The sequence below is a fragment of the Panthera uncia genome, chromosome B4, assembly GCF_023721935.1.
Source record: "Panthera uncia isolate 11264 chromosome B4, Puncia_PCG_1.0, whole genome shotgun sequence".
Lineage (NCBI taxonomy): Eukaryota > Metazoa > Chordata > Mammalia > Carnivora > Felidae > Panthera > Panthera uncia.
This window is the reverse complement of record NC_064809.1, coordinates 23650189-23671428: the sequence shown is the minus strand read 5'-3', so window position 1 is coordinate 23671428 and position 21240 is coordinate 23650189. Positions and strand designations below refer to the sequence as shown.

General features: G+C 38.0%; 1 protein-coding gene across 1 annotated transcript in view; it reads right to left on the bottom strand.

Moving 5' to 3' along the window:
* Window positions 1-21240, bottom strand: part of MYO3A (myosin IIIA) — a 243182-nt gene that overhangs the window by 48100 nt on the left and 173842 nt on the right. Inside the window, exons 20-25 of the mRNA XM_049624722.1 lie at window positions 20229-20382; window positions 18143-18231; window positions 17181-17310; window positions 10167-10246; window positions 9623-9700; window positions 6620-6825 (exon numbers count right to left, since the gene is read on the bottom strand). Of these exons, the coding sequence (XP_049480679.1) occupies window positions 6620-6825; window positions 9623-9700; window positions 10167-10246; window positions 17181-17310; window positions 18143-18231; window positions 20229-20382 (737 nt within the window). The remainder of the gene's footprint in view (window positions 1-6619; window positions 6826-9622; window positions 9701-10166; window positions 10247-17180; window positions 17311-18142; window positions 18232-20228; window positions 20383-21240) is intronic.

Below are 21240 nucleotides of genomic sequence, written 5' to 3'. Positions count from 1 at the left end.
CTAAAAATGAGCCTGTAGATAAAACCTCTAAAAAGAACACACTCCAGCTCCACCAAGTTTCATCCTTGATAAACGTGCAGATGAACTCTTTTCTGTTAGGCTCTTTGGAGAATCCTGGCCTAGAATGGTCTAGAAAGAAGTGATGGTCATAGCTTTTGTCATCTGTGCAAATAACCTCAGGGAGTGCCCTTGACGTCCCCTCATCCTTTAGGCCTGCCAACTTGAGGACTAAACTTGCTTGTGGACACGTTGTGACTGAGGAGCTACTCTACCCTTCCAGCCTCCCAACTATCTCCTGGTTTTACTTCTTTGCAGATCCAGCCAGGATCTCGTGGCTCATCATATGAGCAACCCTTCTTCTCATGCTCCCTCTCTTGGTCTTTTGTTGCACATGCTCTGCAAACACACAAACCTGGACCAGCCAATCATTGTTCTCTGCCCTCCTGTCAGGCCTTGGAGATCTGCCAGAGAAAAATCATTCACAGCACGCTCCCCTATGACCTTGTGGCTTCCTGAGTCAGCCGAGTCCACAAGGACACCAAGAATCCTGATTGGTGTCCACAACTACTTTCCTCACTCAATCCTCACAACTGTTTCATCTCTCCTGTCCTGTTCAAATCTCCCACCTGCCCCTGCCCTCCGCGCTGCTCTCAGCAGATAAATGTGTCTTCTATTTTACCAGAGGCCACCAGATGCAAGCTCTACTGGCTTCCTCCTCAGCTACAGATCTGTTTGTCCATTATCGATTCTTCCCTTCTCCTTCAGAGGAGATATCCACTCTCCATCTGCCTGTGTTCTAGAGGTCATCTCTTCCTCCTCTCCTTTTTCAAGCCCTTTTCTCTCTTCTGGTGCCTTCCATTTAGTTCAAGACAAACCCTCTAAGTATGTCTCACCTGAAACGATTCTCTGTAGCCCACCCACTTCACAGAGAAGTTGAAAGATTGCTTAAAATAATTGTCTCCATTTCTCTACTTCCCATTAATCAGCAGCTCCTGGAATCTGATTTAATCACATAGTAATAAGGACTCTTATTTAATCACATAAAGATCTTTTAGTGATGAACTCTAAAGGGATGTCTTCCATCATAATCCTAAGTGTTGTTTTCTGCATTTGCTATTGTTGACGCTTTTCTCTGTCTTGAGTATCCCCACGTTTGCATCCCACCTCGCCTCCCTGCTTATCCCCCTCCCCCCATCAGTCTCCCTGACATGCCTCATATTTAGACGTTCTGCTCAAATGCAAGTGTTCTCCAATGTCCCATTTCTTTCTGAGCTCTCTCCACAGGGGTCTCATCTACATGCGGACTGGATGATTCCTAAATCTTCATCTGTGGCCCTCTTTACACAAACTCTGAACACATCACTTCTGACTGCCTGCTTTGCTCCCCCACCTGGTTATCTCAGAGACACTCCAATTCATCACCTTGCCTTTCCTCTGCTAGTTCCCACCTCTGAGAATGATGTCACTATTTTTTTCAAAGGTGATAAAAATCTGTGTGTCATCCTAGATTCTTCCCTATTCTCCACTCAGTGTATCCATCAAGCTTAAGAATCTCTCTGAAATCCATTTCTTTCTCTCTATTCCTACAGGCATTGCCTTGAACTTACTTATCATCACTTCTCAACTTGACTTCCATAATTGCCTTCCAACTGGTTATGTCTGTTCTCACTCCCCCTCCCCCAGGTCTGTCTGAATTGTCTTAATAAGATGAAAATCTGATCAGGCCCTTTCCCGACTTGGAAGGCTCTGAGAAAACCCAAGCTCTAAGCCATGATGGCAAAAACAGGTGCTTTCAAAGGCTAGGCACATAACATAGGTAATTTGGAGAGCAGTGGAAATGCAGGAAATGCAAAGGTCACACTTGCCAAAAAGCAGTCATTTAAAATTAGGTGACATGTATGAAGACCAGCATGAGAACTCCCTCCCTCCTCTGTATCCCTGCCTGCCTTCCCAGTCTTACCTTCTGCTCTTTTCCGTGGACAGCCTGAGCTCTGGTAATAAAAATTATTTAAAATTATGCCAGAAGGCCATGTTTGCTCATGCCTCTATGCCTTTGTATGAGACTTCCAAGTCGGGAAAGGACATGATCCGATTTTCATCTTATTAAGTGTTGTGTTATTTGTATGTGTTATTCTCTCCATCTGTATGTCCTTGATCCTCCCTGCTCGTTCCTTTAAGGAAGATCGACTCTTCCAATATTCTAGAAACTCTTTCTCATGCATCTTCAATGAAGAGACTAACTGGGCTGACAGTCTCCTCCCTTGTGTTAGACGCACTGACTGCTGTCCACACACACCTGGAGCTCGTGGATACTAGTTCTCAGGGGCGTCCCCATGGGCTCCTGCTCCTGCCGGGAGAGTTGTGTCTGCTGCCAGACCCGTGTCTGCCAGCTGCGCTTGGAGGTGACAGGATTCAAAACCGTATGGCGCAAACGGATGAAATATGAGTGAGGAAAGCCAGAGAGTTGTTTCTACACAACTGCATCAAATGCTTTGGTAAGACTTCAGAAAGAAGTGGTCTAAAGCTATTACAAAGGGTTGAGGAGAATCTTAAGAATCAAGAAATAGTCAGCCCTGTGATTGTTTCACAGGTTATCTTCAACTTCCTGCTTCACCTCAAGAAACATTAACTAGAAATCGCAAGTAAGGGATTATTGGTAACTCATGTAAGGAAGAGTCACTACGGGGTGCTTGGGTAGCTCGGTCGGTTAAGTGTCTGGCTCTCGATTTTGGCTCTGATCGTGATCGCAGGGTTAGGAGATGGAGCTCCACATGGGGCTCGGTGCTGACAGCACGGAGCCTGCTTGGGATTCTCTCTTTCTCTGCCCCTCCTCTGCTTGTGTTCCCTCTCTCTCAAAATAAATAAATACACTTAAAAAAAAGAGTCAATAAACTCCAATTCATGGAACTTTTATTCAAAGAAAAAAACTGAGCCTGTATCAAAAGGCTGAAAAACGAATAGATGTTCATGTTCCAAGTTAAAATGTGATATTTATAGTATATATTTATATATGACTTTTATAATTCTCTGCTTTATCTGAATTTCTACTATAATCTAAGAAGTCTTCCCCTTTCCTCCTCACTTCTACCTTCTCTATGTCATGCTTTCAGAGCGCCCTGTGTATACTTTTATTAAAAATATCCACTACTCTCTCATTTGCTTCATAAATATTTACGGAGTGCCTACTATGTGCCAGGCACCTTTGTAAGTGCTGGGGATGGAGCGGTGAACACAGTACGCTTGTCCCTGGAGTTTACATTACATCGTATGATAACGTAATTAGGTCCTTGTTTCCACAGCTAGTCTGTGAGTTTGTTAACATCAGAAGCTCTTTCATTGTTCTTTGGATCTTTAATCTTTGGAATAAGATTTGGGTTAATCTTTTTTTCAAGGACTAGAACGTAGTGGGTGCTTAATTAAATGTCTGCTGAAGGTCTAATGACCTGCCTCTGGGACTTGCTGTGGAAATAAACATGTAGGTAGACCAGTTGCACTGGGAAAGCCCCCAGACTCTTGCTTTGCTGCATCCCTTGTTTTAAAGACTTGCTTTAAAGGCAACATACTGGCTGCTGCTTTGTTTTTTATGGACTAGCTTCATGACTTATGCTGTGGGATTCAAGACCACGGCACTGTAGGTAATAAGCAATTTGGGGAGCTTGGGGCTGAGGAAAGAATAATGAAAATAATATAGCTAATACGTATTGATGACATTTGGGTCTATCAATAAACTTCATATATATTATTTAATTTAATGCTCATAACCATATACAGAGTAGATACAGTTATCATCCCTACTTGCAGATAAGAAAGACTGAGGCTTAAAGCTTATAGAAGTTACTCGAAGTAACTTTGAACAAAGTCACACATTTAGATGTGACAGAATTGGGGTTTGAACTTGGGCTTTCTGATTTCAAAGTGTGTGTACTTACCTACTTCACTATACTACTGTCTTCAATACGTTCTGGTTGACTTAGAGTTCTGGTAGCCAAACCATTGTGTATAGGTGTCTAGTGGAAAAATGGAGCTCACTATGGTAGCTTCTTAGTATAAGAGTTCATGTGAAATAGCTACAGCAAAAACCCTGTGCAAAGTAATTCCATATTGTGTCTCTTCTTGTAAGATTATTTCTTTGTCACAAAACAGAAGAGTTTATCTACAACAGAACAAAGAATCTGATGAATTTTGCATCATACAAGAAGGGTTGGTCAAAGGCTAAGACAGGACAGAGGAGAATTATGTAGTCCTATTTACACCTCCACAGGGCCTTTGCAAATTGTTCTGCCTCCTAAGAATCTATGCCAGTTTAGATGAAAGCTTTCAAATTAGTGACAGAGAAAAGGTTTAGTCTTTTATTTCTGGGACTTCCTGTATTTAGAACAGCTGCACATATTCTCTGTATACTGAGTTTTTTTTCCTTCCTCATTTATCATGCAGTAATTTGCTATTTTATATAGCATGGGACTTTGAAATACATTTATAAATTTAATCTCACTTCTGACCTGCCAAATAAGCGACTTTCAACTGTAATATTGTCAAAAAGTAGGTTTAGTCCTCTTTACTGTCCATATTGTAAAACCAAGGAGAACTGAAACGGTAAGTTCACTATGTCATTCAAGGCTCTCTGTACATAATTTTTAACCTGATCAGTTTTCCCATTTTATCTTCTGTCAATTTCTGTCACTTCACTAATACCTACTGTGCTAATCCCGGCAAATCCAACCAAGTCCCTCTAGCTTTTGACATGCCAAACAGTACAGTGAGAAAGACCTTTCCTGTCTTTTCCACAAACTGTACCTACCATCAGATTCCAGTTTGAACCTTCTTTCCTAATATTCTCTCTTATCAGCCCTCCTGGACATAAATTTATCTCTTCTGACCTCTTGCACTGTGTATACCATTCACTTGGATCTTGGTACTCACTACCCTGCATTGCTTATTAACTTTCCATGCCTGTGACTTTGAAAATTTTAACTGGGAGTGTCAATTCTCGAGGTTTAAGACAGTTTTAAAATGTGGTGTCCTCTGCAATGCTTAGCACAGTACTTTGCACATAAAGAAAAGGTCACTGAAATTCCATGGTAGTTATAGTAATATTATATTAATATTGTTTATTTAATTAAAAAAATTTTAATGTTTATTTATTATTTTTGAGAGACAGAGAGACAGAGCATGAACAGGGGAGGGGCAGAGAGAGAGAGAGAGGGAGAAACAGAATCCGAAGCAGGCTCCAGGCTCTGAGCTTTCAGCACAGAGCCTGACACAGGGCTCGAACCCTGAAATTATGACCTGAGCTGAGGTCAGATGTTTAACTGACTGAGCCACTCAGGTGCCCCAAAATTTATTTCTTAAAAAACAAGCTAGGCAGTAATTACTTACTGAATTCCTGAATTCTTTCACTTGATCTTAGCCAAAAGACTGAGAAATAATACCTGAATTCTTTTAAACATTTTTTAAAAAATACCTTTTGTTTCTTTGCCAGTGGGTCAAAAGGGTGAGGGGAGGCAAAAACTACTACAGATTGCTGAAAAAATGAAAATTTCCAAAAATAATTAGGATTCTCATTTTATTTAGTAAGGGTCTTTTGGTTACCCCAAGTGAAAGAATGCTTGACACAAGGTAAGATGTTTTGTTTTGTTTTGTTTTGGGAGGAGGGAGTTAGAAATTTTGTTTTGTTCTTAATCCTAATTTATACACTCTGAAAAAGGCCAGAGAATGTTAGGTTTTACCTGAAAATTGCTAGGTTTTACCTCAAATGCTAGGTTTTACCTGAAAATGGTATTACTATTGAAAATTGAAGCTTCAAATTTAATAGGTAATAGTAATCACAGAATTGATAAATATCAGAAACAGGAGCATTTAAAATATTAAATATATAAGGAATATATTGAACCTCTATATCACTATAAATATATTACTTAATAAAATATATTTAATGTATAGCTTAATTCATTTTACATTAATCTCAAATATTAAAAAGGACCTCATACTTGAGTCTTTATGTCTTCTAAATCACTGTTAGAGATAATGTCTCATTTGATCCTTATAACAATTCCACTAGGCAGTCATGGCAGATTTATTAAATGAGGAAAATCGTTCTGAATAGGCCAGGTTTTCTCGATCTCGGCACTGTTAACATTTTAGGATGGATAATTATTTGCTGTGGGGGGCTCTCCTGTGGATGGTAGGATGCTTAACAGCATCTTTGGATTTTATGCACTAGATGCCAACAACAACCCTCAATCCCACCAGTTGTGACAAACAAAATGTCTCCAGACATTGACAAATGTTCTTTGAAGAGCAAAATTTCTCCCTGTTGAGAATCACTGGTACAGCCCAATGGTCACCCAACCCAGAACCTCTAACTGCTCAGTACAGAAGCTTAGGCCTTTCAATCATACTGCCCATGACATTTATCCCATGTGACCACACAGGATCTCCCAGGTGACAACAGAAAACTCCTAGCCCCAGTTACCTTTTCTTTCAGTACATCTTTTGCAAAAACAAAATGCCTCCCTCCTAGAACACCTAAGTCATTCTCTTCCCTATTTTGCTTCCTATAATTCTTCTGATGAATTTCTCTATAAACTGTACATGGAAACTTGAAAAGAGTTCCACATACCGCTTTATAAAGTTAGCAAAAAGTATCCGATGTGAGTACCCCAGCCTTCGAATTCTTGCTGTTTCCAGAATTCCTGTGTAGCGAAGCTGTAGGAGAACTTTCTCTCTGTCGTATTTTCTTGCCTGACGGTCATTATTTGGTTTGATGCACCGGACAAAATGAGGTTGGCCCACCATCATTTTAGATAACAAATCCATCAGAGAATACTATAATATGGAACAAAAATAAATTTCCCAGTGTAGCATATAAAAATTTAGAAGGTTGCAGGTATTTCTTTTTACTATAAGAAAAAACGCTGAAACCTGGATGTTATACATGTTCACATGAATTCACAGTCAATGGAGGAATATGCATATTAATGAAAATTTTATTTATAGCATATTTTTAAAAATCTGTATTTACTCAAAAATGTAGAGGCAATAACTTGGAACTTAGCCATTAAAAGGTTTCATGTACATTCTTAAAGCAACTTTAATGAATAGATAAAATTCCTTTTGGTATGGTTTGTTAGTAATTATATCCTCTTAGGGAAGCTTGCTGACATACCGTATTTAGGCATACAACTTAATTTCCTCCTTATACCATTAATTTCCTTATTCAACTCTTTCTTTATAGAAAGTATGAAAGTAAACCCATCAATGCCTATCAGAATCATCTCCTAGTTTAAAATAAAGAATGAGAGGGGTACCTGGGTGGCTGAGTCGGTTGAGCGTCCAACTTTGGTTTGGGTTATAATCTCACGGTTTGTGGGTTTGAGCCCCACACTGGGCTCTGTGCTGACAGCTCAGAGCCTGGAGCCTGCTTCGGATTCTATGTCTCCCTCTCTCTCTGCCCCTCCCCTGTTCACACTCTGTCTCTCTCTCTCAAAAACAAATAAACATTAAAAAAATTTTTAAATAAGGAATGAGAAGTTAAAGCAGTTTAATATATAGGACATAGGAGTTACAAAAATAAGCAAATTCATTTAAGTACTCTAATCTGCTCAAGTTCGATTAATTTTCTTATTTATTTTAGAATTTTCAAAGTCACATAGATATGAAAATTGTGGTTTTTTTTTTTAATGTTTATTTATTTTTGAGACAGAGCATGAACGGGGGAGGGTCAGAGAGAGAGGGAGACACAGAATCTGAAACAGGCTCCAGGCTCTGAGCCGTCAGCACAGAGCCCGACGCGGGGCTCGAACTCATGGACTGTGAGATCATGACCTGAGCTTAACCGACTGAGCCACCCAGGCGCCCCTGAAAATTGTGTTTTCAGCAATACCTTGTTACAATGGTAGCCAATTACTGGACAACTGAGCATAACATATCAGGATAATCATAGTTCAATTAAAAGTGGAATCTCAGACAGTGAGTATGTTAAAGCCAGCATTGCAATTTATTGGCAAGGTAATGAATGTATGAACACAGGCAGCTGTTGTCAGTTGGATTTCTTTTAGTGTTGGAAATATACAAGCCTAGGGTTATAAAATACCCTGGTGCAAACCAAATACCGGAATTGTACAACTGACAAAGCCTTGGCTTGGCATGGCTTCTTCTTGGGCACTGAAACTCCTATGTGATCCTCAAACAGCTGAGGTTACCACTTTGGAGCCCTTTTCCATTACATTTATATGTGAGCCATCACGCAAACATCTGCCAGGCACTGGGGATACAAAGGTGATATATCTGTCACTGGCATTCCGAGCAAGAGCTTGCTACAATTTAAATATTGGTTTTTCTTAGGGACCAAGGCATGGTATTATACTATATTCCTTCTCCACAGAATGAAAAATTACTTTAAAAATATGTTATATACTATACGGAATTATCTTCTATCACTTTTCACTTCAGCCTGAGGATTAAACGATTTTATGAACGAATGGCTTAAGCAGACACACGGTGTTTGATGTCAACAACAGTGGAATGAGAATGGTCTTGGATAACTCACTTAAAAAAAGAAAATAATCTGTGTGTACATATGCTTGGTAATTCAGCTGTGCTGTAGTTCTCATGTAAGGTGAATGGACCAGCTGCAAATGTGAGATATTGAGCATATATGTACACATAAATGTGTGTGTGTGAGCAGATGCTACTCAAAGATGATTAAGCACACACTGTCTGTGAGGAGTTTAGGACTTGAAAATATCTAATAAAACTACCCAGTTATTTTAAAAAATACTTCATGATTCTGTTAGAAAACTGGATGCATTCGCCAAACACTTACAGTAAATTTAACCCAATTTCCTCCCCTTTCCCTCCTGTCTTAAATTATACTATTAATAATTTCCAATTTTCAGTTGGCATTTTCTTCCTTTTCTTTGGCTGATTCATATGATTTTATCAAAAGAGATAAATAAGAACTGAAACCAATAATGAGGGCAGAATTATTTAGAATTGTTCAGAACACAGAGGAAGAAAAGGACTCCCTGTCCTTCTCTTCTCCCATATTGTCTAAGGAAGAAAGGCCATCTTGATCCAATGCTAAGGACACAGTGACTGACTTTCTTGGTATGTTACTGTGTTTCCCTGGTGTCCCTACTCCTTGCCCCATGATTATACCAGTTCTATTTTTCTTTTGAGGTTTTCATCTCGTCTATGTGCAGGGAGACATGGAATGGACCTGGATGCTCAGGCTTGCCCCATCTGTCCACCCTAAAATCATCTAGGAGTGGGAAGGAGAATTGGTAGCTATCATAGCATTGAATTAAAAATGCTGTCAGGTTTTATTCTAGTAGAAATGCATTTGGTTCTTTGGACAAATTTTAACCAAGGTATACAAACCTCCATTACGGTGGACTTAGTATGCAATCATTTTATAGGTAAAATATCAAAGCAAACCAATCCATAGCTTTTTGACAGTATTCTCTACTATATTCTGTATCTAACAAATAGTAAATGGAATGTAATGAGAATTTTATTTTGTGAATAGCACTCTGATATTTGTTACTAGTTTTTGATCTGTAAGTCTCATTTGAAACAAATGACATTCTTAAGCACAACACAGCATAATTTAATATCTTACTCTAAAATATGATGCAACTGTTTGTGTTTTCATGTTGGTTGTCTCTATGGCGTGACGTGTGGCTTCTCCAGTTTCACCCTACAGAGACCGAGAAAGACAGTGACGCTTTGTTATCTATTGTACTTTATGATCCACAAGGAGCACGTGGAATTTCCTTTGGGTTATCACAGGCTATGCATTCAAATACATAAAATAACAAAATGTTAATATTTTTACTGTAGGGTAATTGTTTCATCAGCTGCATTGGAATTTTAATTGGTCTTATACAGAATGTGACTATCTCGGACCTTCACTAATATACTTTGAGTTGCTCCTAGCGTAATATTAAAATGAGCTATAAAAGAAGAGTTAGGAATATATCATAAATGCATGATTATTTTAGCGGCTAGCAGTAATATGAACATAACATAACTGCTTAAGCAGAAAAGAAAGATCAAAAAGGAAAAACTAAGGAAAATGATGCTTACTTTTAGGAGCACACAAACATTGCCATTGTAAAGGTTATATTCTTAGACTCACTGTCACGCAAAATGCATTTTCTTACCTTTGTCAAGTTGATTGTTTTTTCTGAGGTCCTCATTTGATAGTTTATTATATTTTTAGTTTTAGAATGTGGCAGATTACCTATGGGAATATGGATAAAATTAATACACTTAATGGCTAGAAGAATTCCCCCATTTACTTAAGTATTAAAATAAACATTGTTGATCCCACAATATTCATCCTTGGTAAAGTATTTATGAGAAATTAAGGGATAAAGTAATATTGCATAAACATTTGTAACAAATTTTAAATTCAGAAAAAAACCCTCCAGCTTGGAGATTAGAAAAAGTACAGGTGAGTGTTGGATTTCTTTTAATTGCTACAGGATATGGTGTGATTCTGACAGAAGGGACAATTTAATTTGTGTGTGTGTGTGTGTGTGTGTGTGTGTGGGTGGGTGTGTGCATATGTGTGTGTTAAATGGCATCTGAGATTTTCTTGAACACAAACGTAAACTTTACAAGGGGCCTTAAAAATCATATAGATTATTAAGTCATGAAGTTGTTATAAGAAAATCATGAATGGTTGAGAGCAATGGATATGTTCAGTCTAACATTCAGAAATCAGTGCACGGCGCAGGCGCTACTTAAGCATGCACAATCCAAGGCCGTGAGAACCCTCTGGAGTAGTGAAAAATTATGGCCATGGGAGCCAGGAAGACCTGGATTTGAATACCAGCTGTGGTACTTAAATTGTGTTTCTCGTGAATCACTTTGTCTCTGAGTTGCATTTTGAAACTACATAATGGGGATAATGCTGTCTTGGCTGCCTCACAGAATGTTGATGACACGTGGAAGTATGTCTGGCACATGGTGGGTGGCTGGAAATGTTAGTTCATCTTCTCTCCTGTACCACCCCCCACCAAGCACAGTACACCAACCCACAGTCCAAGAGTTCGTCATCCCAATAGCAATGTTCAAATCTGTCTCCAGAATTCAGTATCACTTCAGAAAGATTATTTCTTTTCACTCTCATTCTTTTAAGTGAGAAACAGAGGCTACACATTTTTGACAAATCTTTCACTTTCTTTGTGGTGGCAAAAGGCTGGCTCTGAGGTGATGATGTGGGATGGGACCCTGCCTGGGATGCGGCTGGCAGTGCCTCTGCTGTGCGGTCTTCCCCCCTCCCTTGTCATCAGGAGAAGTGCTACAACGGGTGTGTGTGTCCACCTTCATGATGGGCTGCACACCCTTCAGATGTGAAACTTCCGCAGACAGCAGAATGGATAGAGACAGTAACGCATGATCTTCGGAGGGGCAGCTCTGGAATTTCATTTTTTCTTTTTTTTTTAAGGGAAAGTTTGAGGAAAAAAAATTACCAAAATTACTACCGGCTTGAAGACTGCTTGGGAGCATAGTAAGTATACAAAGGACTAGTAGCACATTAATTAGAATAGATCCATTTATGGGGTGCCTGGGTGGCTCAGTGGGTTAGGCATCCAACTTCAGTTGGGGTCATGGTCTCATGGTTCGTGGGTTGGGCCTTGCATCGGGCACTGTGCTGACGGCTCAGAGCCTGGAACCTGCTTCAGATTCTGTGTCTCCCTCTCTCTCTGCCCTTCCCCCGATCTTGCTCTGTCTCTCTCTCTCTCAAAAATAAATAAACGTTAAAAAACAATAAAAAAAAAAGAATAGACCCATTACTTAATAGATACCATTACTTAATATTAGCCAAATAAGAAGTAAAACTTTAAATTTCTCTGAAAACTAAAAAACAAGAGGAAATTTACTAAGGGATTAATAATTTCAATGTAAAAAATTATACACTAGTCATCAAATTCTTTAACAAAAAAATAAATGAATGCCTTTTAAAAATTCATCAGTGGATATCAACGGAACTAAAATTAGCATAGATCTTAATTTCAGAAAATATATCCACTTTGCCTTTATAGTTGACCTGATAAACCTGTAATAAATCAAGCTAGAGATGTGAGCTGCAAGGAATTGTGGTACATTTCCCTCCAATAATGGCTGAGCTGTATTTCATAGTTAAAGTCATACATGTAAAGGGCCATAGTTATTTTAGAATCTTGGAGACAGCATAACATAGGATTGAAATACCCAGACTTTTAAGCCCACTTCTAAGACTTCCCAGAGGAGTTACACTGGGAAAGCTGCTCAACATTTCTAAGACTCAGTGTCTCATCTATAAAAGTAGTTCGTCCTGAAGTGTTGCTATTAGGAGTTAATGAAAGTACTTAGTACAATGTCTAGCACACTGCAATTTCTAAACAAATTTTATGTATTATTATTGTTGTCATCATTATTATTATGTTTGCATATCTAGGTGAATATGAAACCCAAATGCCTCTGATAGCTTTGAGATTCTGAGTCAATGAAACATCTTTGATTTTGAAGTTCTCATCTCCCTAGCCAACGAGACATGGTTCTGATGATATTCAGAAGACAAAACATAGTATTGAAAACCTGGTTGCATATTTTATAAGGATGAAAAAAATGAGATTAGATGCACAGATGCAGTTGGTGGATACAGAAAGAGATGACTGACTGAAGGGGTGCCTGGGTAGCTCAGTTGACTGAGCATGCAACTTCAGCTCAGATCTCATGGCTCATGAGTTTGAGCCCTGCATTGGGCTCTGTGCTTACAGCTCAGAGCCTGGAGCCTGCTTTGGATTCTTGTCTCTGTCTCTCTCTGCCCTTCCTCTGCTCATTCTCGGTCTCTATCTCTGTCTCTCTATCAAAAATAAATAAACGTTAAAAAAAAACCCCTGAAGATGTTTTGCTTCTGGGCATGATAAAATAACACAAATGCATTAACTTAAATAACTAAAAAAAAAACCATACAAAATATATGAGCAATAGTTTTTCTTCCTTTTCATTTTTATTGTAAAATTTACGTAACATAAAATTTAGCATCTTAATCATTTTTAAGTGTACAGTTCAGTAGCATACCTTCATAATATTATGCAACAATCACCACCATCCATCTCCATAACTTTTTTTATCTTGTAAAACTGAAATTTTATACCCATTAAATACCAACTCCCCATTGCCTCCACCTCCAACCCCTGGCAACCACCATTCTGCTGTCTCTATGATTTTGACTGCTCTAAGTAGCTTATATAAAAAGACTCATACCATGTTTGTCAACGTATAACAGTTTTTAAATACTGTGCATGAAGCAGTCCAGGACATTGATCCCTCAGCAAGGGGAAACAAATGAGGTGAGCCCTATGATAACTCCAGCTTTCTGTCTACGAGGTTTTATGCTGTAATGCAAGGTGGGGGGGGGGGAATCCAGGTGAAGAGTATGGAAAATAACAGATGTAACAATAGAAAACAAACAGCAAATGGTGGAGTCAAACCCAACCATATCAATAATCACATTAAATATAAATGGTATGATCACCTCAATTAAAAGGCAGAGATTGTAGGCATTTAAAAAAGTAAGGTCCAACTACATGCTGTCTAAAAAAAAAGTTTAAATATAAACACAAAACTAAGTTGAGGTTGAAAGTATAAAAAAAGATATACCATTCAACCACTAGTCATAAGAAAGCTGGAGTCTCCATATTAATATCAGGCAAAGTAGATTTCAGAGCAAAGAATATTACCAAGGATAAAAAGGGACATTTAATAATAAATCAAGGGGTCCACTGATCAAGAAGATATAATAATTCTAAATGTTTATATGTCCAATAAAAGATCTGAAAAATACATGAAACAAAACCTGACAGGAATGAAAGAAAAAATAGATAAATTGACAATTATAATCAGATATTTCAAAACTCCTCTTTCAAGAACTGGTAGAACCAGGAGAGAGACAACCAGTAGGGATACAGAAGATTTGAGCATTGACCAATACTATCAACCAAGCTGACCTAACTGACATTCATATAACTCTCCATCCAACACAGTGGACTACACATTATTTTCAAGTATAAATGAAATGTAAAACAAGGTATACCATCTTCTGGGCCATAAAACATATCTCATTAAATTTAAATGGATTAAATCATACAAATAATGCGTTCTGAGCACTATGGAATTAAATTAAAAGGCTACAACACAAAGATATGGGAAATACCAATATTTTTAGAATTTAAATATAATACTTACAAATAATCAATGTAAGTACTTATATTAGAAAAGAAGAAATGTTTTCTTAAATCAATTACCTAAGTTCTCACCTTAGAAATTTGAAAAAGAAGACAAAATAAAACCCAAAATAAACAGAGAAAGGAAACAAAAATGACAAAAGCCAGAAAGAAAAAAAGCAAGAAAGCAGGCAAGCAAGCAAGCAAGAAAGAAAGAAAAAGAAAGAGACATCAACAAAATAGAAAGCAAAGCCAAGGGAGAAAATCAATGAAACTATATACTATTTGCTAGCTCTTTGAGAAGATCAATACAATTGATAAATATCTAGAAAATCTATCAAGCATAAAGTGAAAGACAACACAAAAGATCCATATTGGGAATGAGAGTGCTGATAAAATTTCAACATCTATAGATATTAAAGAATAATAAGGGAACATTATAATCAACTTTATGTCAATAAATATGACTACCAGATGAAATAAATTTCTTAAAAGACACAACCTACTATAAAGCTCATTTAAAAAATTAGATAACTTAAATATCCTTATATCTGTTAACAAATTGATTGAATTTGTAGTTAAAAACCTTCTCACAGAAACTCTTCAGGCCCAGATGGCTTCACTGATGAGTTCCACAAAGGAATTTAGAAATAAATAATACTCTTCCTGAAAATTGAAGAGGAAGCAATACTTCTAACCCATTCTATGAGGCCAGTATTACTCTGATCCCAAAATTAGAAAAAAATTACAAGAAAACAATAGCCCAATATCCCTCATGGACATAGATACAAAAATTCTTAACAAAATGTTAGCAAATTGAATCTAGCCATACATAAACGTCCAATGTATCATGACCATGTCAGGTTTTTCCCAGGAATAAAAAGTTGGCATAACATTCAAAAATCAATCAATGTAACTCACCATATTTATAAATTAAAAAATAAACAAACGAATGATCATCTCAATAGATACAGGAAAAGCATCTGACAAAATTCAAAGATGCATACTTGATAAATATTCAGAAAACTAGGAATGGAAAGAACTTCCTCCTACTGATAAAGGACATCTATGAAAGACCTACAGCTAACATCACAGTTACTGGGGAAAAACTGAGATCTCCCTCTGAGATCAAGAATAAGGCTGGAATGTTTACTCTTACCAGTTATGTTCAATATTGCATTGGTGAATCTACCCAGGGCAGCCAGGCAAGATGAAGACATGCAGAAGAAAGGGCAAACTTTTTCCACAGATGACATGATCATCTACATCGATGATCTATATAGATCATTCTATATAAAATTTACCAAAAAAAGCTACTCTAATAAATGAATCTAGCAACATTGTAGGGCAAAAGATCACTGCAGAAAAATCAACTGTATTTCTCTATACTAGCAACAAACAGAATTTGAAATAAGTTACCGTTTATAATAGATGAAATCTGATATACTAGCAGATAATCTGACAAAAGATATGCAAGACTCACACACACTGAAATCTACAAAGTATTACAGAGAGAAATTAAAGAAGACTTAAATAAATGGAGAGCTATATTGGGCTCCCTGATTGGAAGACTTTCTCAAGATCACTGTAACCCAAAGATTTCTGTAGGATGATTCAATATGGCTGTTGTTATGGGCTTGAATTGTGTCCCTCCAAAATTAATATGTTGAATTCCTAACCCCAATCCTCAATATTGTGAAGATACGAATTAGACTAAAATTAATTTATAGCTCCAGGTACATCCTAATCAAAGTCTCAACAGGATTTTGGGTAGAAATTGACAAGCTTATTCTAAAATTTATATGGAAAAGCAAAGGAGTTATAATTGCCTCGACAACTGTGAAAAAGAACAAATTGGGTAGCTTATACCACCTGATTTCAATTATTTTTTATAAAGCTACAGTAATCAAGAAGTGTAGTATCAGTGCGACACAATAGAAAGTCCAGAAATAGATCTATACATATATAGTCAATTGATTTTCAACAGGCTGTCCAAGCAATTTAATGGGGGGAAGAAGAAAGAAGAATCCTTCCAACAAATGGTGCTAGAACAACTGGACAGGGGTCAGGAGGAGTGTAGGAAGGATTACAGAGTCACAAGGAAAAATGATCGGGGATGATGAATATGCTTTTGGTTTTACAGGTGTTTATATATGTCAAAACCTCATCTTGTTTTACTGTCTAAACATATGCTATTTATTGTATGTCAGTTATACCTCAATAAAGCCATAAAAAGAAATGCAAAATAATAAAACAAAATCTGATAAATAAAAACCAACCCAAACCACATTTTTACCTACTTAAAAGCAAATGCAAGCATGTCTATGGATGTAAGTTTTTAATCAATAAGGCAAATCTCACTAAACCTGTAGAGTCTTAAAGTACCACCCAAAAGCCACCCAGTCCTGAAACAGAGGTGATTTTGAACTCTTCAGAAATCAGCATATTCTTCTAGTGAGTAGCTAAAGTACCATCATATTTTCTGGCTAGTGCTTCAAATACTTTGCTTTAATGCAAACCTAGTTTGTTTACATTCCTTTTTACATTTTCTTCAGACAATCTGGACAGGAGATATTAATAAATGTGTATTTAGTGAGCTGAAAACAAACCAACATAAACAATGGAGGATTATACTCATGAAAATCACAGTCAGAAACTACTTGATTGGGCCTGAGGAAGCTTCTCAGTTAAAGGAAACTGCCTTGGGGCACCTGGGTGGCTCAGTCGGTTAAGCAGCCGTCTACAGCTCAGGTCATGATCTCACGGTCTGTGAGTTCGAGCCCCGCATCGGGCTCTGTGCTGACAGCTCAGAGCCTGGAGCCTGCCTCTGATTCTGTGCCTCTCTCTCTCTCTCTGCCCCTTCCCTGCTTGGTCTCTGTTTCTCTGTCTCTGTCTCTGTCTCTCAAAAATAATAAACATTAAAAAAATTTTTTTTTAAAGGAAACTGCCTTAGCTTACCTGTTTTTGTCAGAGGGTGACTGACCAGTTGTCGAATTACGCTGTTTTCGGATGATCTCAAAAGCAGCACAATATCTGTTGGAAGAGTGTCTCTATTTTTAGCTAAGAACCCACTTGCATTATAGAGGACCTGTTGATAAAGTATGTTATCATCAGTATCACAACCAACATCATCCTCATTGTCATCGTCACTATCATCAGCAGCAGCAGTAGCAGCAGAATCATCAATTGGTATTTACTGAGAATTTCCTCTGTGCTGAGCAACAGGTATACAAAGATTTATAATGGTAGTCCGTTACAACTTGGTTGGAAAAGCAACCTTCTCCAGGTTTACACTATATTTTGTCAGAGAAAAATTTGCGTCTTGCTGATTTTATTTGGGTTGGAATGATAAAAGAGGTCTGATTCCTCTTGTTTATTATGTTGGAAATTTGGCACTTTCTCCTGTTGGGAGGGAGAGAGACAAAGGCTGCAGTGGACAGAGACCCACCTCAAGTTTGAAAAAGGCAGTTTATAGAAAAGGCTGTCAGCTATCATTAAAAGAATGAAAAAGTAGGTTCCCGTTGGCAGCCAATGTCACCCAAAGCCAGATTTTAGGATTAGAAACATGGTGCTTTGAAGCTTGTCTCTTTCTTTTCTTTCTTGTTTTCCCTTAGTTTCTTAATACAAATTCCTCTAGAAAAACTACAACAATGTGTTTGTCAAACTAGGAGAAGGATTTTTTTTTTTAACCTTTGCAGGATATATGCTAGGGGTAGATGCCCTGGAGTGGGAGTAGCTGGCAGTGGATCACACAGATTGTAGGAGGTTGGAGAACAGAGTCAGGGCCAGATTGGGGCAGAAACAAATGGCTATCTTATTATAACCATCTGTAAATATTTTTGGCCATAATTTTCATGTTCACCACTATTATTTGATGAAAGGCTAAGAGAAACTCAGTCCTAATTCTTCAAAGTTCTTACCTTCCCCGCATAATGGTGAATTCCAAAACTAAGTTCCATTCTTTTGGGCCTCCAGAAGTACTGTGATTTCAGGTTACCTTCAAATTTTTCTGTAGAAAAAAAGTTGAACCCCAATATCAAGCCATGTAGGAGATCCTCAAAAATACTTATTGACAGAATCATCTCTTTCACCATAAAATGGACAGTGTGCAGTGGAAAAAACAATTTTACATAGTTGATAAACCCAGATTTGGGATATAAATGGTGGAGCAAAACTCAAGGTCATGAATTTAACCATTCCATTATGATTTAGAGCAGTTCTTAAACCTTAGTAAGCACTGGAATTCCCTGGAGGGCCTATTAAAACACAAAGCTTATGACTTAGTAGGTCTGAGAGTGGAGGGAATCCAAGAAGTCACATTTATACCAAGTTCCCAGATGATACTGATGTTCTTGGTCTGGGGACCACATTTTGTGAACCATGGGCAGAGAGGAAGGAAACTACCTGAGATTAACTGATCAAAGAGGTTTGTGAAACCCAGTTTGATGTCAAGTGATGAGCTTAGGAATCTGGCATTCTGGCTCCCCTTTCTATCAGGGGAGCTGTAAGTTATTATTCATTACATGGGAAAAATGTAGGATCATAAAGGCAGTTACATCCCTTTAACAATTTTGCCACCTTCAGAGAACTTTTTGCTCATGTCCTAAAAAGGACATTTTAACCTCAAAATCAAGTAATTGCTATGAAACAATTTTTCCCACAACTCTGGGGTTATTTTGTTTTTCACTAGCATGGTCCAATTAGAGGAGAGAATTAACCAATCAGTGAGTCAGCAGGAAGTGACATCACAGACTTAATCATAAGAACAGAGTCTATCACCCAAAGTAAATGAGAGAAATGTGAATCCAAATTTTCTGCAAATATTTATTATACATAATCAATATCTCCTACCAACAGGGAATATGGTATTTCCACATTAAAAAAATTATTTTTCACCTGAACAAGCTAAGGTTTTTTTTTTTTTTAATCTCAGGAGTAAGACATTTTCTTTTAACCATTTTAGTTGATCATCTTTTAAATATAGGATACCTATCTGTGCCTTCTCAAACAGAAAAAATGAATATGTTTATGCTTTCTTTGATGACCCAGGATTATTATGAATATCTATTAACGTACTGTAATTAGAGATTATTAAGGTGTTTGAGTCTATTTCACTGTATTAGACAAGTGACCAGAACATCGCAGACAAATTTATTTCCTTCCCATTAGCTGTCTCTTTTCAAATTCTACAGCTGGCCCTTTGCCCTGCCCTCTAATTTCTAATTAGGGGCTGGATAATTTTTTTTTGGGGGGGGTGGATAATTTCTAAGATTATTTCTAATTTTTTTTTTCAACGTTTTTTATTTATTTTTGGGACAGAGAGAGACAGAGCATGAACGGGGGAGGGGCAGAGAGAGAGGGAGACACAGAATCGTAAACAGGCTCCAGGCTCTGAGCCATCAGCCCAGAGCCTGACGCGGGGCTCGAACTCACTGACGGTGAGATCGTGACCTGGCTGAAGTCGGACGCTTAACCGACTGCGCCACCCAGGCGCCCCTAAGATTATTTCTAATACAATATCCTGTAATTGGGGCTCTACCATAATGTATGGAGAAGTCCAATATCCAAACTTGTTTAATTCATCATTAAATATTTCACCCTACTATAAACATTCACTGGTCCAGATATTAGATCCAAAGCCTCTTCTTTAAAGTTACACATGCAGGCTTTGTAATAGCTATTTTCTCCCAGACAATGAAACAACATTCTTTTTAAGTCACTGAGAACATTATAGGACTACAGCACAAAACTATGCAGACATGCTGGACTTAAAACTCACCTATAATGGGGCGCCTGGGTGGCGCAGTCGGTTAAGCCTCCGACTTCAGCCAGGTCACGATCTCGCGGTCCGTGAGTTCGAGCCCCGCGTCGGGCTCTGGGCTGATGGCTCAGAGCCTGGAGCCTGTTTCCGATTCTGTGTCTCCCTCTCTCTCTGCCCCTCCCCCGTTCATGCTCTGTCTCTCTCTGTCCCAAAAATAAAAAAATAAAAAAATAAAAAACACTCACCTATAAGAGTCTGGTCGGTGGCCTTGGGAAATCTACTTTCTTCATCAAGTAGGGACAGTAGACCCATCGGCTTCTGCAGAAACATATCTAGGAGGGGCCGGTTATCTTCATATTCAATAACTCTGGCATTAACATCCTCATTTAGGTATTCATTCTATAACAGGACAGGATTCATAGAAAAAATTCACTAAAAATTTATGAATGATATGTAGCTTGACAGTAATTACCCAAAACTCTATTTTATACATAATATAATAAATTGCTTCCTATGACATTGTCCTTAAAGTGAGGATATCATTTTATTTTTCTTTCCCCAAAGTTCATTAAAGGCAGTGCTGATTCAGGGTAATAATAATAGTTTCTAGTCTCTATACCAGAATTATAGACACCTTAAGCTTTCAAAATGCAAGAAAATATGTTGTTAATGAGCAGTAATAAAGGTATCCTCTAGGGGCGCCTGGGTGGCTCAGTCGGTTAAGCTTCCGACTTCGGCTCAGGTCATGATCTCTCGGTTTGTGAGTTCGAGCCCCGCGTCGGGCTCTGTGCTGACAGCTCAGAGCCTGGAACCTGCTTCAGATTCTGTGTCTCCCTGTCTCTGCCCCTCCCCTGCTCATGCTCTGTCTCTCTCTGTCTCTCAATTATAAATAAACATTAAAAAAAAGGTATGCTACAGAATTTATAGAATATTAATTAGGTATATCTTAGAGTTATACTGCCTCTTATTGAAGGCTTTTATCTAGCTTCAGGAATGGATCTCTCAAGAACATTTACTTAACTTCTCAGTCATGATGCCATTTACATTGTTAGTAGGGTGGACATCTGTGACTCACAGGAATCAAAGGATTGAGAACCAAGAACACCTGGGTTCATATCTGGGCTCTGTCTCTTAACTAGCCATATAATCCTTTGGATTTTGTTTGTTTGTTTGTTTTTTACTCTATGAGCTCCCACTGTCTCATTTACTAAATGGAGGTAACAACCTCTATCTAACAAAGTAAAAATATCTGGTACA